General features: G+C 35.8%; 1 protein-coding gene across 1 annotated transcript in view; it reads left to right on the forward strand.

Annotated features, from left to right (window-relative positions):
• Window positions 1-20,288, forward strand: part of ATG7 (autophagy related 7) — a 114,038-nt gene that overhangs the window by 19,585 nt on the left and 74,165 nt on the right. The window contains exons 13-17 of the mRNA XM_009287053.1: window positions 5,994-6,188; window positions 10,148-10,351; window positions 10,602-10,717; window positions 11,469-11,544; window positions 15,016-15,096. Of these exons, the coding sequence (XP_009285328.1) occupies window positions 5,994-6,188; window positions 10,148-10,351; window positions 10,602-10,717; window positions 11,469-11,544; window positions 15,016-15,096 (672 nt within the window). The remainder of the gene's footprint in view (window positions 1-5,993; window positions 6,189-10,147; window positions 10,352-10,601; window positions 10,718-11,468; window positions 11,545-15,015; window positions 15,097-20,288) is intronic.

Here is a 20,288-nt window from a genome sequence, read left to right on the forward strand (position 1 = left end):
CATTGGAACAGGCTGCCCAGGGAAGTAGTGGAGTCCCCATCCCTGGAGGTATTTAAAAGACGTGTAGATGAGGCGCTTAGGGACATGGTTTAGTGGGCATGGTGGTGTTGGGTTGACGGTTGGACTCGATGATCTTGGAGGTCTTTTCCAACCTCAATGATTCTATGATTCTATTCTATGATTCTATGTCTTAAGGAACTTTCAGTAATGGCTGCTTTTAGTACTGTGTTTTCCCACTCTGCTCTTCAATGTGAATTTAGACACATTGGTCGTCTATTATGGGAGCAGAAGGTCTTGAAGGCAGTACTAAATGTATTGCTGAGATTTTCTATTATGTTTTACACCCAAAATTTGCAATCTTATTTAAGTTGATTTTCTACATAAGAGGCAAATACTTAATCTTTAACTGGTTATGCTGCTGTTGGAATGAAATGACCTAATATTCTCAAGATTGCTGTAGATGGACATTTTGCCCTACAAATGATCCATAATGTAGTACAAGTAAAAGAAACATTTTTACTTGTAAAACTGAAAGTTGGTTTTTCTGCTGGTTTTGCCCAGAATAACTTAATAGCAGCAAGTATTGATTAGAAACTTGCTTTGAATAGACGTGTAATACAAAGTATTAAGATGATGTAAGAGGACTTTCTTGTCTGCTTTTGTTTTCTTCAAGAACTAAGCAAACTGAATCAGATCCAGAGAAGGGAAGTAGTTCATAGCAGCCTGGAGAAGATATCAGTATTGGCCTTTGACCAAAGTACTCCTCTTTTGGGGAGCCTGGTGGTAATAACTTACTGTCAGAATGAAGTAGTTGAAAGAGAACAAAAGACAAGAATGAATTTTTATGTTGTTTTAGAAGCTTTGTGATAAAAGGCCCACCAAAGGCAGCCTTTATCCTCTTTGACTCCAGGGATGTGCATATTATGAACATTAGTCAGTGCACGTGTTCAAACACACCTAATTTTCAATGCTGAAAAAAAGTAGATTTAAAAAAAAAGAACCTACAAATATTTGCAGTTCTCTTAGTGTCATCCTTCATTTTGGGGAAGAATTGATATGGCTGTAATTTCAGAATAGACACACTCTCAACTTGCCCTATCATGAACAAAATTTTTTTTATACTCATTTGGCATGTGATAGAAGCCACTCAGCTGTTCATAGTTTTTGCTTTGGAATTGAGACTGTCTTAGAATGGGTAGCTATAATTACCATAGCTCAGCTGGCAAACAGTATCTTAACCACTTAATGTAATAGGAGTGAGTTATGTATACTTACTATGCAACTCTGTATTTAAAATGCCACTGATTATGTTACTAGTCATAATATTATTAAGAGTTATGAACAGCGGAATATAGATGTTATGTTCTTGATGATCAGTATTGTGAACAAGCTTTACAGAAGATCATTTCCAAACATTTTTAGGTTCATTTAGTTTGACCCAAGGATTGCTCTGCTTTTTGTTCTGTTTTTATCTGTGTTGATCCTATTATTGTCATTATTTATGAAATCAGTATTGGTACTAAGTAGTAATCCAATGAATATTTGAATATCAAACAATGATCCCCAGTATGAAAAAATGCTAAACATTTCACTTTCAGAACTTTTGATAAGTATATCAGAAGACACTCTGAAAGTTCCTAGAATTTTATTTAACCTTGCTGCACTACAGTGTTATTGTTACTTGGTGATATTAATTTAGTTATAGAAATATTAAATAGTAGAACAAGCACAGAAAAGTAAGCATCTGTGCAGTGTCACACAAAGCACCAATATGATGCCAAGTAGGATTTGTGTCACATGATTTCTTGCTTTTGAAACTTGAGAAAATGAAAACAGGAATATTAAGAAAAAATGAGTAGTTTAATTAGAAGAAATAAAAGCTGTTTGTGGAATCCTGAATGATACAGTTTTGCATGTAGAGATACAGACCAAAAGTTAGTGTTACAAGTTTTCTTGTTAGAAATAACCAAGAAAGAAAAGACCAGGCTGTACTATGGAATCTTGAGATTGTGATGAGGCTTAAAAAAAAAAAAAAAAGTTAAATATAACCTGAAGAGGAACTTTCAGTAATAAGAGGAAACCAATAACAACGCTTTAGTGAGCCTGTATCAATAAGTGTTAGGACATTTGGTGTATATATAGGAAAAAACAATTTTCCTGTTCAGTAATAGCATATACAATGTGCAACCCTTGCTGTATGTAAGGAATTTTTCCTCCACCATACGCCTCAAATGTACTGCATCTACCACTGTTTTCTTAGCAGGTTATCCCCATCAGTGTTATGCATTCTCTATTGTTTCCTTGTGCCATGGGTGGGTCACATCTGATCAGCCTTCAGTGGGACTCAAACCTAGTTTCATAGCTTTGTGGCACAAACGAGGAGAAAGCTGTTGCACAGATCCTGTGTACTCTTACAATAGAGTGTTTCTAATGTGTTTTTTGGTCAAACTCATTTCTGCAGTAGAAATCGTGGAGAAGAGGTATTATGTTCGACCATCAGTACATATACAGAGAAACAACATGCTAGTATTAACAAGAATTAACAGGGCTTAACAGTAAAAATTCTGGTTCAGTTAATATGCTGACAGCATGTGAGAGTGGTGAGGTTTAAGCAGCAGGCCAAGCACATGGACTAACAATAAGTCTTTAATTAGCCTGGGTAGAGTCTTGGTGCTTTGGGATGGTTTGGACAGTGAAGCTACTGTAGCTGGAGATTTTTATAACCCAGCTGATTTTGCTAGACTTCTCAAAATAGAGCTGCATCTGTTACTGCAGACCGCACTGTTGCTTGTCACCAAAAGCCATATTTATCAGTATAAATGTCTTTGGATAGAAAGATTAGTTGTCCTCGATTTTGAGCCTGCTCGTTTCCCTCATACTGAAGGAGCAGCCAAAGCTGTCTCTTGCTGTTTGGAAACCCCCACAAGTCCTTTCAAGCCCATGGCAATCCAAGCAGTAATGCTGGTTCTGAAGGCATTTCTGAAAATTTGGTTTTACGTTTCTGTGCAATTTACTTGCAGTCAAATTTACTTTCTTTGATTTCATTGTTAGTAATATTTTGCACACAAAATGCAGTTTCTCCTGGTTGACTTTGAAATGCTTGTCTGCTCTATGTGAATTCTTTTTTATTTTTTTAATTTTACATCCTTTCTAGTTGGAAGAGTAACCACCTCATCATTGCAAATGAAACGAGAAGGAATGCTTTGGCAAGGAGCTTTGATTTGTTTCATTCCACTTCTAAGATTATCATTAACTGTAGCTTAGAGTTTTGTAATAAAAAAGAAGGGAGGACTCGGAAATAGCAGAATTTATGGATTCACAGCCTTTCATTACAAGTAGGTAATGCACAGAGTCATTCATATAGCTGCTGTGGAATTTAACTTTATTGACTCTCTTATACAATCATTTCCTGAAGTATTCAGGCATGGAACTCCATTGTATTCAGTATTTTATCATCCTTTGTACCATACTGCATGGGGGACCATTTTATGTAGGTATTTCCGATAGAACAATTTAATCATGGCAGCATCACATTTCTTAATTTTCTGTGTACCTACCCACGGCACACTTCTATTGAGGTTTACTATATTGAGCACAGATATCTTCTAAGTGACCCGAGCCATGGTTTAACAAAAAATGCAGAAAGTTAATAGAAATGTGAATAAAAATGAGAGAGAAGGTTATGGTAGCACCATGAATTGCAATATTTTGATGTCTGTTTGCTTTAAAAAAAAAAAAACAAAACAAAAGCACTAGAGCCTCAAGCACAGCTTTGGTCAGCTATCAATGAAAGTGTTGGAGAGTGCATTATCTTTTATGATTTTGCACGTCAATGTACCATCCCTTTTTTTTAAGAAGTTCATGATTCTAATACTTCATGGGATGGTAACTAAATATTATTTTGTTTTTGTTTTGGATAATTTGGAGGCATTTTAAATCTTTTGTTAGTATGAAGGTTCTGGTCTTAAAATCTAAGCCATTTTGTGAGCAGTCAAGCAAAATTCTTTTTGTCATTTAGAGACTCCCTGAGATTTTGGAATTCTGTGGAATGAATGAGATCTGTCTTTGGGGGATATATGCACATTTAATCCTCCTTCAAATAATATGCATGTGCCATCACAAGGTACCCTTTTAGCTCTTTTAGCCAGCGTTTGGCTGCAAAAGTGTACCTCAGCCACTTTTGCTAGTGACTGGTGTCTTTTTTTCAAGGGACAGTTATTGAAATAAAATTGAAGGTACTGAAGCTGCTAGACTTGTATGTATTCCTACAGCTACAGTCACTGGATAGAGTGTTTTTCTGAATTCTGGTAAGATTTTATTATTTTACAAACCTTGTTACCATATTTCCGTGCAGCTAGTATTCAACTTATTTGTTTACTTGTTCATTTTAGTTTTTTGAGCAAAAGTTGACCTCCTAAGTCACCAACAGTGTCAGTTATACTTACCTAATAAATCAGCACTTGTATGCAGTACCAGGGGCTTGATGAGTTATCCATAAATACATTACTTATATACAGCATTGTGTTCCTGCCACAGCTTTTTGGAGGAGCTAATAACAGTGAAGGTAAAACCTTCAGTGATTGTGCAATGTCTGTGCTGGTGATGCAGAACCCAGGCTGTCCTCGCTGGGACACAGCGGAGCTGCCCTGTTAACAGCATACTAGATCACTGTGGACTCTGTTTTTTTCCCCTTGGAGGTAGGGGGGAGGAAGAAGGAGGGGGAAAAAAAGGTGCATCCTATTATATGGTTAATGCAGATATTACCCAAATTCATTTCCCCAAGCTGCTATATGTGTCTATTTCTTTTTATTTTCAGGGATATTTATGATGTATAGAAGGTATACTTCACCCTTCTGGTTATTTGGCTCACCTGGATTTATGCGTTGTGCATGTAATTGGTCTATACAAAAGCACGTTTCACTGATGTTCCTTTCCTCTCCTCCCATGTAATTTTATGTTTGGTTCATCTAGCTTTTAAATTTTGGCTTTTAAATTGTTAGTTGCTTACAGCACAGTGACAAGCAAGGAGACTTTTGCAAGGCCTTTGCTTCTGTAACATATATGAAGGATCCATTATTCTCGTACAGCAGATGGCTAGCAGATTGTGTTAACATATTTCCAAATGAGTGAGTTTGCATTGTATATGCATTGTATATGCTTATTTGGCTGTTTAGCCATTTTCTGCTCAATATGCCTTGCCCAAATATGGAGTTGGAAGAGGCATATGTTTCTGCAATAAGAACGGGCTCTTTCAGCATCTGCATAGTGCAAGCCTTCAGACATCCAAGCGCTGGAGTAACAAGTCTCAGAAGTGATTTTCTTCTATATCAAGTTCACATATGGCTGGTCGAATTACATGAAAATCACTTGAGACTGTTTTAAATTCTTTACGAGAAGAACAATAAAGAGGAGAATGTGTGATAATTCGCATCTGTCGTACTGTAATTGAGTCAATATTCAGTATCAGAAATATAAACTACATCCCGTTAACATTGTGTGTGAAGTGGCTGCAAAGACAATTCAGGACAAAGATTTTATCTAAGTTTGACAGCATGATCATAATCATATGTAAGATCTGTCTGCTTGCTTTTGTAGTGATGTTTCTTACCTCTGGGATTAGGAGCAGTTCAGCTATCTTCTTGTAGTGATTTGCCAGACCTAATAAGACCTTCTGAGACACTGGGCTTGTTAGCTCAGGCACAGAGCCACCTGAACATGGTTGGTCTGCTCTCATGACCCAAACTAGTACATTTGCATTGAGCTGCTCTGTTCTGCATAAACGTAGCAGCTGAGACTGCCATTCACTCAGAAAGTTTAGCACTGTGCTTTAGTGCACGGTGCTGATATATAGAGGGATGTAAAGAATAAAGTTGTCATTCTGCCAAACAGTAATTGAATTTGTACTCTACAATTTTGTATTGAACTTCACAATAATTCTATTCAGTCACAAGGTTATCTTTTTAATATGTTGTTTTCTGTCTGTCTCCATCTAGAGTTCGGAAGGCTATAACATGAGCATCCCTATGCCAGGCCACCCAGTGAATTTTTCTGAAGTAACAATGGTACAGGCTCAGAAGGATGTGGCTAAACTTGAAGAGCTTATTGATGCTCATGATGTTGTTTTCCTACTAATGGACACTAGAGAGAGTCGATGGCTTCCTGCTGTCATTGCAGCCAGCAAGAGGAAGGTATTGTACCATACGTTGCTAATATCCTTGTCACTGTATTTCAGCTCTTGCGTATCAGTCAGCTATGTATACCTAAAAGAACTTTATGGAAAGTTGAAATATTTGACCAATCTTTTGTGATTGTGCAGAAATTTTTTCTTGTTTTCTGTAGCCTCAAAGATTCTGTATAAGACAGAGAATGTTGAAAAGAGGAAATAGAAACTTGGATCACAGAATGATATAGGTTGAAAGAGACCTCTGGAGGTGATCTGGTCCAACTCCCTGTTCAAAATAGGGCCAACTTACTGTGTGTTGCTCAGTGTCTTGTCTAGTCAGTATCTTTTGAGCATCTCCAAGGGTACATATTTCATAGTAATACTAAGAGAAGTCATTTCATAGTAAGGCGGACTAAAGACATTACAGTAATGATTGACTGATAGGGGATGTGAATTGTAGAAACTTGTCTGAAACCACGTTTTCAAAATATATCTCAAAAGTGAAAAATTAGAAAGTAAATTCTGAACTTAAGAAGTATGCCAGCACTTTTTTTGGTCAAAAGTTAACTTTGGGTTTTTCTCATTGCTTTATTGGAAAACACTGTTGTGCTGAGCCAATGCATCAAAACTCTGTCCATGACACTTACCCAGGTAGTGTTGAATGCTTTAGCTATTTCTGTAGCTTAAAAGTAACATCCTCATGTTACAGGCAAAGAAAAATGAAGGGAGAGTGCTGCAGTACATGAAATTAAGATTCTGAATTTATATATTAAAATAAAATAGTATCTGAAGCTTTATAGATTATACTCTGAATACGAGATCAATGAGACTGTATGCATAAATGCTTATGTAGTCAAAATGTTAAAATATTTTTTGTGGTCAGTATACAGATCTGGTCAGATGAACCAGATTGAGAAATAAAACATAGGCTTAACAAAATTTTTCCAGGAGAGTCACAAAAGCATGTGGGGAGAAGGTTTTGAGCCATTTTTTCCTGTTCTACAAATCTTACTGAGGATTAGATATGAATGATAGAGCCTTTACTTTTTGTGTGAATTTTATTCTTGAAGACAGTGTGGTATCCAAACTTTTCCTGTGAAAGAATATTCTAAATCACAGGATTCTGGAAGCAGCATCTTTCTCCAAATTAATGCAATGTTGAAAATATGGTTTTGCTGAAGAATCCAACTAAATTATCCTGAACACTTACTTCCCTTGCTATCATGATGTAGCTTTAGTAAAACAGTCTCAAGTAATCTTGATCTTTCTTAATTCATTTAAGAATTGTGCAGTTTTCATGTTTGCTCAGTTAAAATAGCACAAAATCAGAAAATGCAAGCATTAGGCTTTTAACAGGTCAGCTTAACCACAGTGCACATCCGGTGTATTTTGTGACATAAATATAATGATGTCCATAGCAATTTATGAAGTTGTGAACTTAACACAGGAGAGTGAAAGAAAACATACATTTGACACAGCTGAGTCAATGTTGTTGTTTGAGCTTTGATTTTTGTATTTCCTGACTTCCGTGATTTTTCAGCTATGACAACTCTAGTTTCCTAATAGTTGTTAGTTGTTTGTGGTTTCTTTTGTTTGTGTTTATATTTATTTCCAAGAAACTGGACAGTAGAAAGGAGAGAGAATGCAGATTTCTGGTATTTGCAAACTAGTTCTATCTTAAAAATTCCAAGTATATTCCCCTTTCTCCTGAAGTTTGTGTTCATCTGAACTGAACTAAATTTCCTCTGCACCTGCTTTGCAAGCAGGTTTTTTCCAGATCAAGTTCTCTCATTTTTTTAAGCCAAGGTCTTAAATTATTTTCTTTTCTTTCCTTTTTTTCTTATTTTAAATAGATTTCTGATCCTGAGCAATAGGCTTGTATGTCTTTGTAGCTCAAATGAACTTCCCTTTGCCAATGAACTACACTGCCAGTGAAAAGAACAGTGTGGACTTCACTTCAGGTGTAACTGAGTGTATGTAACTTGATAACTTAATCAGTTCCTACTTAATCCTACTGTCTTTTCTGCAGTTTGCACCTGTGGTCTTTCAGCAATCTTTTATCTGTTTAAAAACAGCACAGAAATTATATTAAAAGAGTAAGTTTGCAAAGCTGGGTATTGAAACTGGAAAGTGCTAGCCTACTATTTCGTATGTATGAGGTTGGTAGTTGTAAGCAATATGTGCAGTTTTATATGCAGCCCCCCTGCCTGGTTCAGTCAGGATAGGGTTGTTTTAATGATCTCCAAAAGTTTTCCCCCCACATTTGCTTAGCTAGCAGTCCCCCACTATATTTGCCTTACAAAGTTCAAATTTGTACTTTGAGAACAAAATTTGTAATTTCTTTGTGACAGTTCTCTGATGTTCAATGGCATAGTGTGTCTGACTGCATCACAGTTACTTGATTTTCATAACATCACTTTGATGCGAGGAGGTGTGGAATTCTCTGTTTCTGAATAAGCACAGCATTGAAATCTCAAGGCTTCCAAACTGAAATGCTCAGTGTTTGCTTTTCAATGTTCTTCATGTTGATAAACATTTAATGAGAGCTCTACTTCAAATGTGAATTTGTATGACAACTGCAAATCTGAAGTACTGCTGCAGTTTGGACCTCAAGGTCTCAAAACAGGCACACAGAAAATGAAGAACATAGTGAGTGATCATCTGTGTAAAGTTCTCTATAAGGGGTGGAAATAAGAGTTGGTTTCCCCAAGAATAAGGTTGAAAGTGAATATCCAGAAATTGAAATACCAAGAATAATGATGAAACTCACAAGCTTATTAGTTAAGATGGCTAATTCTTGACAGCTTCCCTCAAAGTCCCTTTTTTAAATAATTCCTGGCTATAAGAATGAAAAATGACAAACTGCTGTACTAGAATTTCTATCTAAAATATCTGCATATGAAGCAGTATTCCCTTATATTTTACTGACTTACGGTCATTATTGCATAATTGTTTTTGCTTTTTGCTGTATCTAAGTCATTGCCTGTAAGTTTAGTAAAATCTGCTAGTTCAAGTATTGGTTTTATGATATTTCGGTCATAGCGTATATAGCTTCAGATTACTCTAAGCACTTGTCACAAACTGAAGAGAAAGGGGAAAATGATGACAGTGTAATTGTGTACCACAGCTGCTTGTGCTCCCCATGTGACTAAACAGATGCATATGAAGACCATAAGTAACCATTAATTGCGTTCCTCACTGAGCAGAAATTTTTTTGGATAAGACTTGCATTTCATTGCTTTGTCACATAGGAGTCTTTAATGAGTTATATTTCAGACCACAATGAACTGAAAAGACTACATATAGAATTTCAAATGACGTGAAAACTTGTTATTGATAGCCACTGTTGTACTTAAATGGCACTTGGAATATTTTAGCACTTAGAGAATATGAATATACAGAAATATGCAGCAAACTTGAAAATAAATTCTGAGCTGGAACCAAAATAAGTTTTTCCAATAATGATACTAATCATTGTATGAATATTGGGCCAAATTTGGATATATGGATGTTAATACATATCAGTGCATAGCAGCTTCAGTAACTTTAGTGAGACATTGAATGTTAGTTGGTGGGAACCTAGCTTCAGATGTAAACTGGCACGACACATTTATGGAGTTCCTGTTCCTTTTTTTTTTTTTTTCTGTCAGCAAGTGTATATAGGTTTGTGTAACAATTAGAGGGAGTCGATAATTTGTATCAGATTTCCCTGCAAGACACAGAAAAAGGTAATGGTTTGTGGATTTCTGAAACAGACTTTTGTTTTGGTTTTGTTTTTTCTAAATGCTTGACAACTGGAATTTTGCAGCTATCAGAAAATCTGTTGTTTATGACTAGGGTGATAGATACGCAGTTGATCGGTTGTTTGTCCATCTACAGCATGTTGGGTTTTTTTAAATCTACAGTGAATAAAACCTTGAGGCCTTTTTTCCCCTCCCCTTTTGGCTCACTTAAAATCTGTTGTTCTCTCTTTATTGTTCACAGTTGGTCATCAATGCTGCATTGGGATTTGACACATTTGTTGTTATGAGACACGGACTAAAGAAACCAAAACAGCAAGAATCTGGTGATTCACGTTTCAACAATGCCTCTGGTTCTTCTGATCTTTTGGGATCGTCACTCTTTTCAAATATCCCTGGCTATAAACTGGGTTGCTACTTCTGCAATGATGTTGTGGCACCAGGGGATGTGAGTAGAACCTTATGCAAATGGTGATTATATATCTCTTTTGTTGTGACTTGAATTTTTATTCCTTTAAATGGTGTTTCATAAAGGGATTTGTTTTATGTTGATGTACACAGGATTAAGAAATAGCTCATCTTTAATTCAGAAGATAAAAAAAATTAATTGCACAGAAATAAAGATGTTTTGTGTAGTAGGGCAGCTAGTGACTTTTGAGTTACTTTTTTCTTTCCTTTAGAATTGTCTATCTTTGTAGTCCACCAGGGATCGGACATTGGATCAGCAGTGCACAGTCAGTCGACCTGGATTAGCCATGATAGCTGGAGCTCTTGCAGTGGAATTAATGGTTTCTGTTTTACAGCATCCAGAAGGGTGAGTCATTTCTGAGACAAGGATTGGTGTTCAAAAGATCTGAGAAATAAGATCTATTTAATATAATCTTTTGGGAGAAGGAGGAGGAAGTACACATTAAGTAGGACAATTTTGTAAGGTGTAATGTTGCCTGTAAATTAATGTAAAATATAGGTAATTATCTACTATATTACTGTAATTTAACAGTGTTTAAGAGAGAACTGATTCATCGACTCTTAAGTTTTTATCTTGGAAATTGGGAGTTTTCTCTCTTTCTGAGTTTAAAAGTAGAAAAGTACTGAGAATATTTCAAAAGAAGAAAGTATTCCTGTTAGTGGATCTTGGCATTCCTTTGCTCAGGAGAGTGTTTGGGTGTAATGAGGAGCTATCATAACTACTTTTGTCACATGAAGGTCTTCAAGATAAGCCAAATATTGCAAAATCTTAATTAAAATTAAGTGGGTTTGATACAGAAATTACTCTGAAATTCTGTAACCTGAAATTTAGGCTTGTTTTCTGTCTTTAAAATCTGTGAAAGAAAAAGTGAGTTAGGAGTTGGACTTGAGTATGTTACAAGTCTCTGAGACTGATTCTGAAAAAGGGTTTTTGATTTCCCATGCTGAATCTTAGTTACTATGAAACAGATTTTCCAGATAGGTTCCTTTCCAGATTCTAAACTGTAAGCTGTAACAAAATGTCTTGAAGCTTACTGGAAATTTTGACTGTTCAGTATGTTGCCTTGTTCTAATTTTCCTTCTTGGATTTTTGGCAGTGGTTATGCTGTGGCAAGCAGTAGTGATGATAGGATGAATGAACCACCTACTTCTCTTGGACTTGTTCCTCATCAGGTAAATAATTTGTAAGTAAATGCTTTGTTTAAAAGCTGGGAGCTGATATAAAGCGAGCATCACAGACCTTGCCTCCTTAACAAAAACATACTTTATGCTGATTCCATTCCCCGGAGGACTGATTCTCTGTTTGTTTAAAAAAAAAAAAAATCCATCACACAGGCCAAGGTAGTTGTGTTCCTGGCATTGTGTCTGTCCTACTTGTGGACACAATTCCTGCTACCTACTTAGCAGGAATTTATTTGGAGCGGACAGTATGTGAATAAGGCAACCTCTGACTTTTCTGTTCCCCATCAGGGCTGACAATATGATCATCTCAAAGTTACTTTTGTTCACTTTTTAAATCCCTTCTGAGTTTGAAAAAAAAAATTCAAATCCAGCCAATTCACAGTTATTATAGTTCTCCAAAACATTCATGTATTTCTGGTGCAATACAGCAGTCTTTATTCTTCTACTCAACCCAAACTCTAGTAACAAGTGTGTTAAGGATACCATTTTTCAGATTGCTGGATAGACTTGTCTGTCTTTGTTATATTGATACAGTCCTTCAAAAAAACTGCCTGCTGATCTTATCCCTAGAATCATAGAATCATTTAGGTTGGAAAAGACCTTTAAGATCATCGAGTCCAACTGTTAACCTAGCACTGTCAAGTCCACCACTAAACCGTGTCCCTAAGCACCACATCTCCAGGGATGGTGACTCAACCACTTCCCTGGGCAGCCTGTTCCAATGCTTGACAACCCTTTTGGTGAAGAAATTTTTCCTAATATCCAATCTAAACCTCCCCTGGCGCAACTTGAGCCTGTTTTCTCTTGTCCTATCGCTTGTTACCTGGGAGAAGAGATCGACACCCACCTCCCTACAACCTCCTTGGGATTAAAAGTATTCTGTGCCTCTTTCTTTGTTGCTTGTCTGAGTGACTCTGTTTGGATGCTTCCATTGTATAAATAAATCATTTATTAGTTTCTAAGTGGTGTTTTTCGATTCTATTGATACTAATTTTTTTTGCGCTGAGAATGAGTCTTGATTCAGAAGAAGATAAAGCTACTAGTGTGTTTTCTTTGCAACATCCAGGTAAGCACAGGGTCTGGTCTATATAAAATTAGTCTAATTTTGTTTATAATTTTGTGTATTAACCAGTGTTTACACATGGGTCATCTTAAGCAGTGGGGTCCCCCTAGGTTCTCCCTGGGTTCTCGCTCTCCAGTAATTCTGGAGTCTCTCCAGTTCTCTCTCAGGAGTCTCTCTCCCATACCCCTGAAGTTTTTCTGCTCATTACTGTGGACACTGTCAGCTGCAGGATTGGTAGGGAATATCCAGTTCTCAATCGGCTTGTTCAGATACCCCAGTACGAAGCTTTTGTCCTCGCTAGCACTCATAATCTGCTCATCTGGAAGGTTCTCAACAGTTTCCAACTTTGGCACTAATTGATAAGTTTGTAACTTTCACAATGACTGACAGGTTGTTTACAGTCAGGCTACTTTATTATAACTAAGTTACTCCCTTATCCTATAGGGTTGTCTTTAGTTAATATGCTAATGCTGTTGTCAGCCAGGCCCAACCTATGCCAACTGCTGCAGTATATCTGAGGGAGACTTGACCTCTCATATCTCAATAGGAAGAAAAAGCCAAATCTAAATCTTGTTCATTTGATGATCCAGGTACTCCCTTCACATTTATCTGAATGTTTCCTGTGATCATATGGGATGATAATATGAAACAGATTTTACTTATGCTAGGTCAGTTTGTTTTTAAAAATAACTTCAGTAATTTTGACGGTTAAATCTTTGTAAGTCTTGTACATATACAGTGACTTTGTTTCAAAATGGTGACTATGCTCCAGACCTCTGGAAAACAGATCTGTAATTTGAACTTTCTCTTAACATCTAAAAAGGGATAGTGAAGAAGAGATTTTTTTCCCCAACAAAAAGCTAGAAATATTACGTTATGTAGTAATATTTTTTTAGAATATTTCATAGTAAACTTTAAAGTTTACTGTTTCTTCTGGAAAAATAATAATTTTGCAGTTCATGTATTTTCTGATGATGAGAATGTTAACTGTCCAGTCAGTCCTGTCTGATTTGTTTTATACCCCTATATGATTTTACTTGTGTTATTGTTCTGTTTTGGGCTATGCTTTGAGATATGATCCATATCAAATACATTTTTTAATTGGAAAAGTTTTCATTGAATTACGACTTCTGTCAACCCTATATCTGTTTTCACATTTATATTTAGTGACTATCATGAATATCTTCTATTTTAGACATGCTAACACAAATATGACTTTAGTAAGTGTAAATGAAAAAATATTTTTTTCAAATATTGTCACATCTAATCCTTTTACAAACTGCTGGTTTCTCTTAGCAGTCACCCATCTAATCAACTCAGTGAGTGCAATATTTTCTCCAGGGGTCTGGAATTAACTGTTACTTTCTGGTGTGGTTTTTTGTGTTGTTCTTAGTTCATTTGGAATGCAGCAGTCTTCTTTATTAAGAAGGTATTCCTTTGTGGATAATAAATGTTGAACATTCATAGTCTTAGTCTGTCATAAATGAACTGAATTTATTTCCAGGAAGTGTCATGGAGTTCCTAGGATAACAGAAATACAAAGCAACGTGGTTTCGGAAAGACTTGAGTTTGTTGTTTTCCTTTCTTTTCCTGGGTGTGGGTTTTGTTTAAAAATGACTGTATTTTTGTATTCTACCATTATGTATGGCTTGGTGTTTCTGCAAAAATACCTTAGTGTTAATACCGTTTAAATTGCTACTGGTTTCTGAGGTTTATGCCATTTCAACTGCGTTAAATGTGTGGAGTACATATTGGAAGTATTTTCCATAATAGACTTCAATATTAATTAAGGCATTAATATTTGTATTGCAGAGCTACTTATGTTCTGTTTGTAGTGAAGTCTCTTCATTATAGTAGACCTGTAAAAGCACAGAATAAAAAAGATGATCGATACTCCAAAGAGTTCATAGTCTAAATGATCAAACCCTGTTCCAAAGTGTTTTCAGTGCTATCTCTGTTACCAGAAACAACGGCCTGGAATTTTAAAATTACATATCAGTAGTATCATTTTAACAACATGGTTTAGGAATGCATGACAGTTAAGTTTTCAGATTATATGTTACAGAGGTGGGGAAAAAAATGTGTTTGACTGGTTATACCATGACTTCTTATTTTTGATCGAACTTTGCAATCAGAAAAGTCAAACTCCAGGTGGTGCTGTGCCTCTATTTATGTTTAAATAGTGTTGCATTTAGATAGTTGTGCCATTATTTGTATATAGAAAAACAGTAATATATATTGAGTATAAATGTTATTGGGGGTCACTGTGTTAGAACAGTATTACCCTAGTTGTAGTAGTTCTTTGTCACTTTATTGAATGTATGTGTCCAGTTCATGTGGAATTTTGGAAATATTTTTTGTAATTATAAAATAGTATTGTAATTTTTTTCATCTTCCAGATCCGTGGATTTTTATCAAGATTTGATAATGTTCTTCCAGTCAGTCTAGCATTTGATAAGTGCACAGCCTGTTCAACCAAAGTAAGTCTGAGTTTGTCTGTACTTTCTTTATATGTACGGAATGGTCTTGCTCTAGGTCAGTCTTGGGGTGCCGAGCACTGCTTTGTATTTGACGTTTTCTCTTGCTTTCTTAGGGCTTGGAATCTGCGTTCTCACTTCAGCTAGAGTTCTTTGCCTTCATACCCTTATTTTTTAGCTGTTTTCCAAATTTCTTTGGCATCACCTATTAGCCTGCTATCTCCACATAAACATTCTAGTCATAGCTAAAGAAACTAAGCAGAGATTAGGGCCAACACATTTCTGAAAAGTTTATCACAGAAATACTGTCAATATTTTTTAGCTTTGTAGGAAGGAATAAAATTGGTATAGTTTTTAGTTGTTTAAGAAATTATTTCTGATGTCCGATGAATAAATATATCTTTCTAGCTGTCTTGAACTTAGTATCGTTCCAAATATGCGAAGCTGTCTAAATTTGTTTTATGATACAAAACAAACATATAAAGAACACTTAAGAAAAAAAATTGCTTCATTAACATTTCTTTATTGAAAAGACTGTTTCATTTTGATGCTAGTGTTGACAGTCCTGAGTCACCTAATGGATTTACAGCTGTTGCTTGGATCTGAGCTGTGTCTTGCCAGAACACTAGGGCAGCCCACTAATGTGTCTGTGTGAGGCCTCCTTTTCAGTTTTGGATTGTTTTCCTGTACTGTGGCCTTGAAAAGTTTTTTCTGGCAAGTTTTCTATGGCCATGTAGTGCAAGTTCAAGAAGTTTTGACTGGGATATCTCAATATGAAGATTCAGAGGTTTTGACTCATGATTTGGCCTGCTTGGGAGTGCCATTAATTTAGTTCACTTTTATGCACCTTCAGACTTACTGCAAGAAGTTCTTTCTTTTCACTGCACTTGTCCTTCTTCTTTCAAACAACTGTTAAATACTCGAGGCACTATCATTTTTTTGAGGACTTGTACAATTTCTTCTTCTACAGTATTCCTTTTATTTTTCTAGGCTATGTGGGCACATTAGACAAGTTTTGAAGGACTATTAATGTCCATTTTCTCCTGAAAAGTTGAAGCACTAAAATTAAAACTTGGATCTTGCCTAATATGCCTGTTATTTTTAGAAACACATAAAAAACTCGAGGCACTATCATTTTTTTGAGGACTTGTACAATTTCTTCTTCTACAGTATTCCTTTTATTTTTCTAGGCTATGTGGGCACATTAGACAAGTTTTGAAGGACTATTAATGTCCATTTTCTCCTGAAAAGTTGAAGCACTAAAATTAAAACTTGGATCTTGCCTAATATGCCTGTTATTTTTAGAAACACATATCTACTCTCTTGAATAGCCAAAAGCTCAGCAGTAGCTAAAAGTGATTATTTTCTCATCTTTTCCAGAAGTGTGGTTTGCAGAAATTCTATGTGTGTTACCTAAAGTAATTTGGTTCAAAAAAATACTTATATGTAAGAGAGAAAAAAAAAAAAGGAAAAACTTTGATGGTGGTGCCTGAGAAGTTAAGCTGTTAGAATAAGCTTGTTTGTTTGTTTGTTTATTTTTCTTTTTATCTCTGATCCAGGACATATTGATATATAAAAACTTATATTGGTGTAGATAAATGAAAATGCAGGTACAATTTTTTGTTAGCAAATCATTTCCTCTTGGAGGTCATTTTAAGAGAGCCCTGTTTTACATAAACAGACTTGATGATTTAATAAAAACTGACTTGGATTTTAGCAGCTGTGCTATTCCCAGAGAGATCACTTTTCATGTGGTTTGGGTATTAAATTACTTCTGTGCTGAAAAGGTTGCTTCATTGGCGCACATATTTCCTTACAGTAGAAACACAGCATTTGTTTACTTTGCTAACTTTCTGTTTATTAGCATAAGAGTATGTCACCCTGTATTATCTGGAAATCTGATGCTAATACTTTGAAATGACAAATCCAATTACAATTTAATTGCAGTCTGTATGTTGGGTTGGGTTTTTTTTTAATGCAGTGATTTAGCATAATTTCATCCTGATCTATGTCAGATTTTACTATAGATTCAGACTTTTAGCACAGGAGAGAAGTGGCTTTTCTGATATAATTGAATTTGCTGGTATCTTATTAATTTTATTCTTTCTTACGTCCGCATTCGCTTTCTTGAGCTTTTGTCACTCTGTAACTCTTAAAACATAAACCAAATGAATTAGGAATTTTAAAAAAAATTCCAGTACATTCTTAAGCCATCCAGTACAGCTGGATGACTTAGGAGAAGCTGCTAATGATCCGCATGTTTAGCGATTAGATTCCATTTCATTTTGACTCTCAGTCATGACTTCATTTCTCTGTTTTTGAAGCTGAAGAGCCCAGACGTCCACGCAGCCAGCTATTCCTTACCCAGAATTGTCCTAAACAGGCTGCATGCCAGAGAAGCTTCCCGCAGGCAATTGTTCAGGAATTTTGGGATGGTCGCAGCAGGAAACCAATCTATTTTTATTCTGGGCCAAATTTTCCTCGTATGATTTCCCCCTCTGTCTTATTCTGGTTCTGCACAAGCATGTGCTAGAATGGAAAGTATCCTCTTTCAGAGCTAACAGCGTTGCACTGCCAGTTGAGTAGTAGGTCTGAGGAGCAGTGTAAGCTCTTCTGATGCACTTCCTCTTCCATGTCAAACTTGTTCTGTTACTGAGAAGGGAGAGTCCAAAGTTCTTTAGTATAGATATTTATTTGTAATAACTGCTTTATGTACAGAACGAGAATGTTAAGCTTCTTACTTACTGTGCTAATTAAGCTGTCTGTGTACCCTGTTGCGAGCAAAATGAGGATATTTTCTCATAATATTATGGTGAGAAGCAGTACAATCCCATAGAAAAATAGAGTGGTCCTGATCCTGCGCTACCTGATCCTTGCAGGCTAAAGCCTTGAAACATGAATGTTAAAATATATATCTGTTATCTGTATCTGTCTTAATGCAAAACTGGCCAGTGTTTTATTTTAATGAGGGTAATGAAAATTTTCCTGTTATTGCTCCTCCCTCCTCCTTGTGCGTCATGGAATGAACCAGGAGACCTCATAGATTCAGAGTTTAATGTCAGAAAAGATTATTGCTACTAACCAACTTGGAGATGCAGATGTCCCCTCTGTTTTTACATATAGCTCACAGATCTTATTTCCTCCAGAGTTCATATTTATCATCCATGTGCTAGAAAGCTAGCTTATTTTCCTTAAAGATGTTTCTCTCCTTCCCCTACTAAAATTGCTCTTATGTGTAATTATCTCCACTATCAAATTAAAAAAAAAAAAGTAGCATAAGTATCTCTACAAATTTTCAAGTTCTTTCTCAACTTTCTATTCAGTATGCTGAAAAATTAAGTCATAGTTTTTTAACCACTGAGTAATTTTACTGACTTACCTTTAAATGTTTTTCAATTTCATTGCATTTCATGAAGGGGTAGACACCAGGATCAGGGGTGGTATTCTAGGCACTATGTTACAATTTCTGTCTTCAGTCAAGATATTTCCCTACTCTTGCAGATGTTTTTCCTTTTTAACATCCCAGGAATACATTAGAAACTTCTTCTGTGACATTTACTAGGTTCCTGTGTTGCGTAAGTTATTTATGAGTGTTTCAGTTTTGAAATCTATCGTCACGTAGACATAGCAGATGAGAACAATAAAAGCATTGTTAACTGCTTTGCATGCATTTTTACTTTAAATGGTTCCGATCAGTTATGACAGTAACCTGCACTATTCAGTAACTTACTGATTTTTTTTCAGTTGAGATAATTTTAATTTTGATTCCAACAAGACCCTTCATATTTGCCCTAGCTGCATTGAGAAGAGACTTTCATATTTGCTTTCTCCCAGTAATAGCGTATTGTAAGATCTGTCAGTTAAGTTGTTTTTAATCTTTTTATATTATACATTTCTCAATTCAAGTATTGTGTTGATGTTACATAGAGATGTATAAGTCATGGGGGAAAAAACTCTTGGTCTTTCCTGTACTAAAAAAAGCTAACTCTTGGATAGCTTGCAGAAATGATGGAGGAAATGGGGAGAAACGTTTGTCCTTCAGGAATGAACACTGCAAAAATTTAAAAGAATGTTTAAAAAGAGTTATTTCTGTAGTTGTGCTGTACCATTAAGTCTGTGTAACTGAGGCCATTTATAACTTTCCTTATTTCCTGAATTTACATATGTTAACATTTGACACTTCTATGCACAGTGCAGCCTCTGTATTAATATTGGATAGATTTCATTCAGACTTTAGAATGCATCATTAATATACCTAGGCATATTTTCAGCATACTGAGTTAAACGTAATACTTTTCTTTCTCTTAAGGTGGCATAGAAAATTGCTTTACAAGTGACTTACAGAAATTTATCACTTTTGTTTTTCCTCTTTGAAAAAAAGTCATTTTAACTGGGGGGAGCAGGAGGCGGGATTATCTTGGCCAGGCATTCTTTACCCCTCTGGATATCAATTTTAAATTCAGTGAGAGAATTGAAATAATATATATTTTCAAAATCAGTCACTGTGAGGATGGTTTTACTGCTGGTTGCCTGAAAGATGCTCATTCTTTAAAATAATGCCTGGTCTTACTGTTTCAGAAATACTGAATTTTTATTATAAAGTCAACAAAATATAATGTAGATTATCCCAAGTAAAAGGGTACTAACAGAGGAAGCTGTGATGTGTACTAAGAGCACCACATCACACACTAAGAAATTATGACCATGGTAATGTAGCCATTAGGATGGAATTTTGTTCCCTTAAAGGAGGGTAAATGTGATCAAGAACCCCAGAAATCTTAAAAGTAACATTAACTTTAAACATTATCCTCTTATGTGAACAGAGAAAAGGGTGTGGAATCAGTGGTATATTCAGTTTTGTGCATTGGGGAAGGTGGGGAGGTGTCTCTACAGACAGGATGGATGATAATTGGAAAATGGAACTTAAAACAACACTGAAATCTAATAAGGTGGGAGAGAGCTCGTTATCTCTGTCCTCTGTCTGGAAAAAAAAATTACCTTAATGAAGCATGTGTAGTTCAGTGGAGAAGTTATGTCTTGTTACTCCTTGCTTAGTCCATCTTGATGACTGGAAACTTCATAGCTAATCCTATGTGAAGGCAGTAGTGCCAAATAAACTGCCTTGCACGTAACAGCTCCACAATAAAGGTTGTGAATGGAAGGAACATGGGGAAAGATAAAACATGTTTATGTTC

This window comes from Aptenodytes forsteri, unplaced genomic scaffold, assembly GCF_000699145.1.
Source record: "Aptenodytes forsteri isolate BGI_AS27 unplaced genomic scaffold, ASM69914v1 Scaffold105, whole genome shotgun sequence".
In the NCBI taxonomy this organism is placed as follows: Eukaryota; Metazoa; Chordata; class Aves; order Sphenisciformes; family Spheniscidae; genus Aptenodytes; species Aptenodytes forsteri.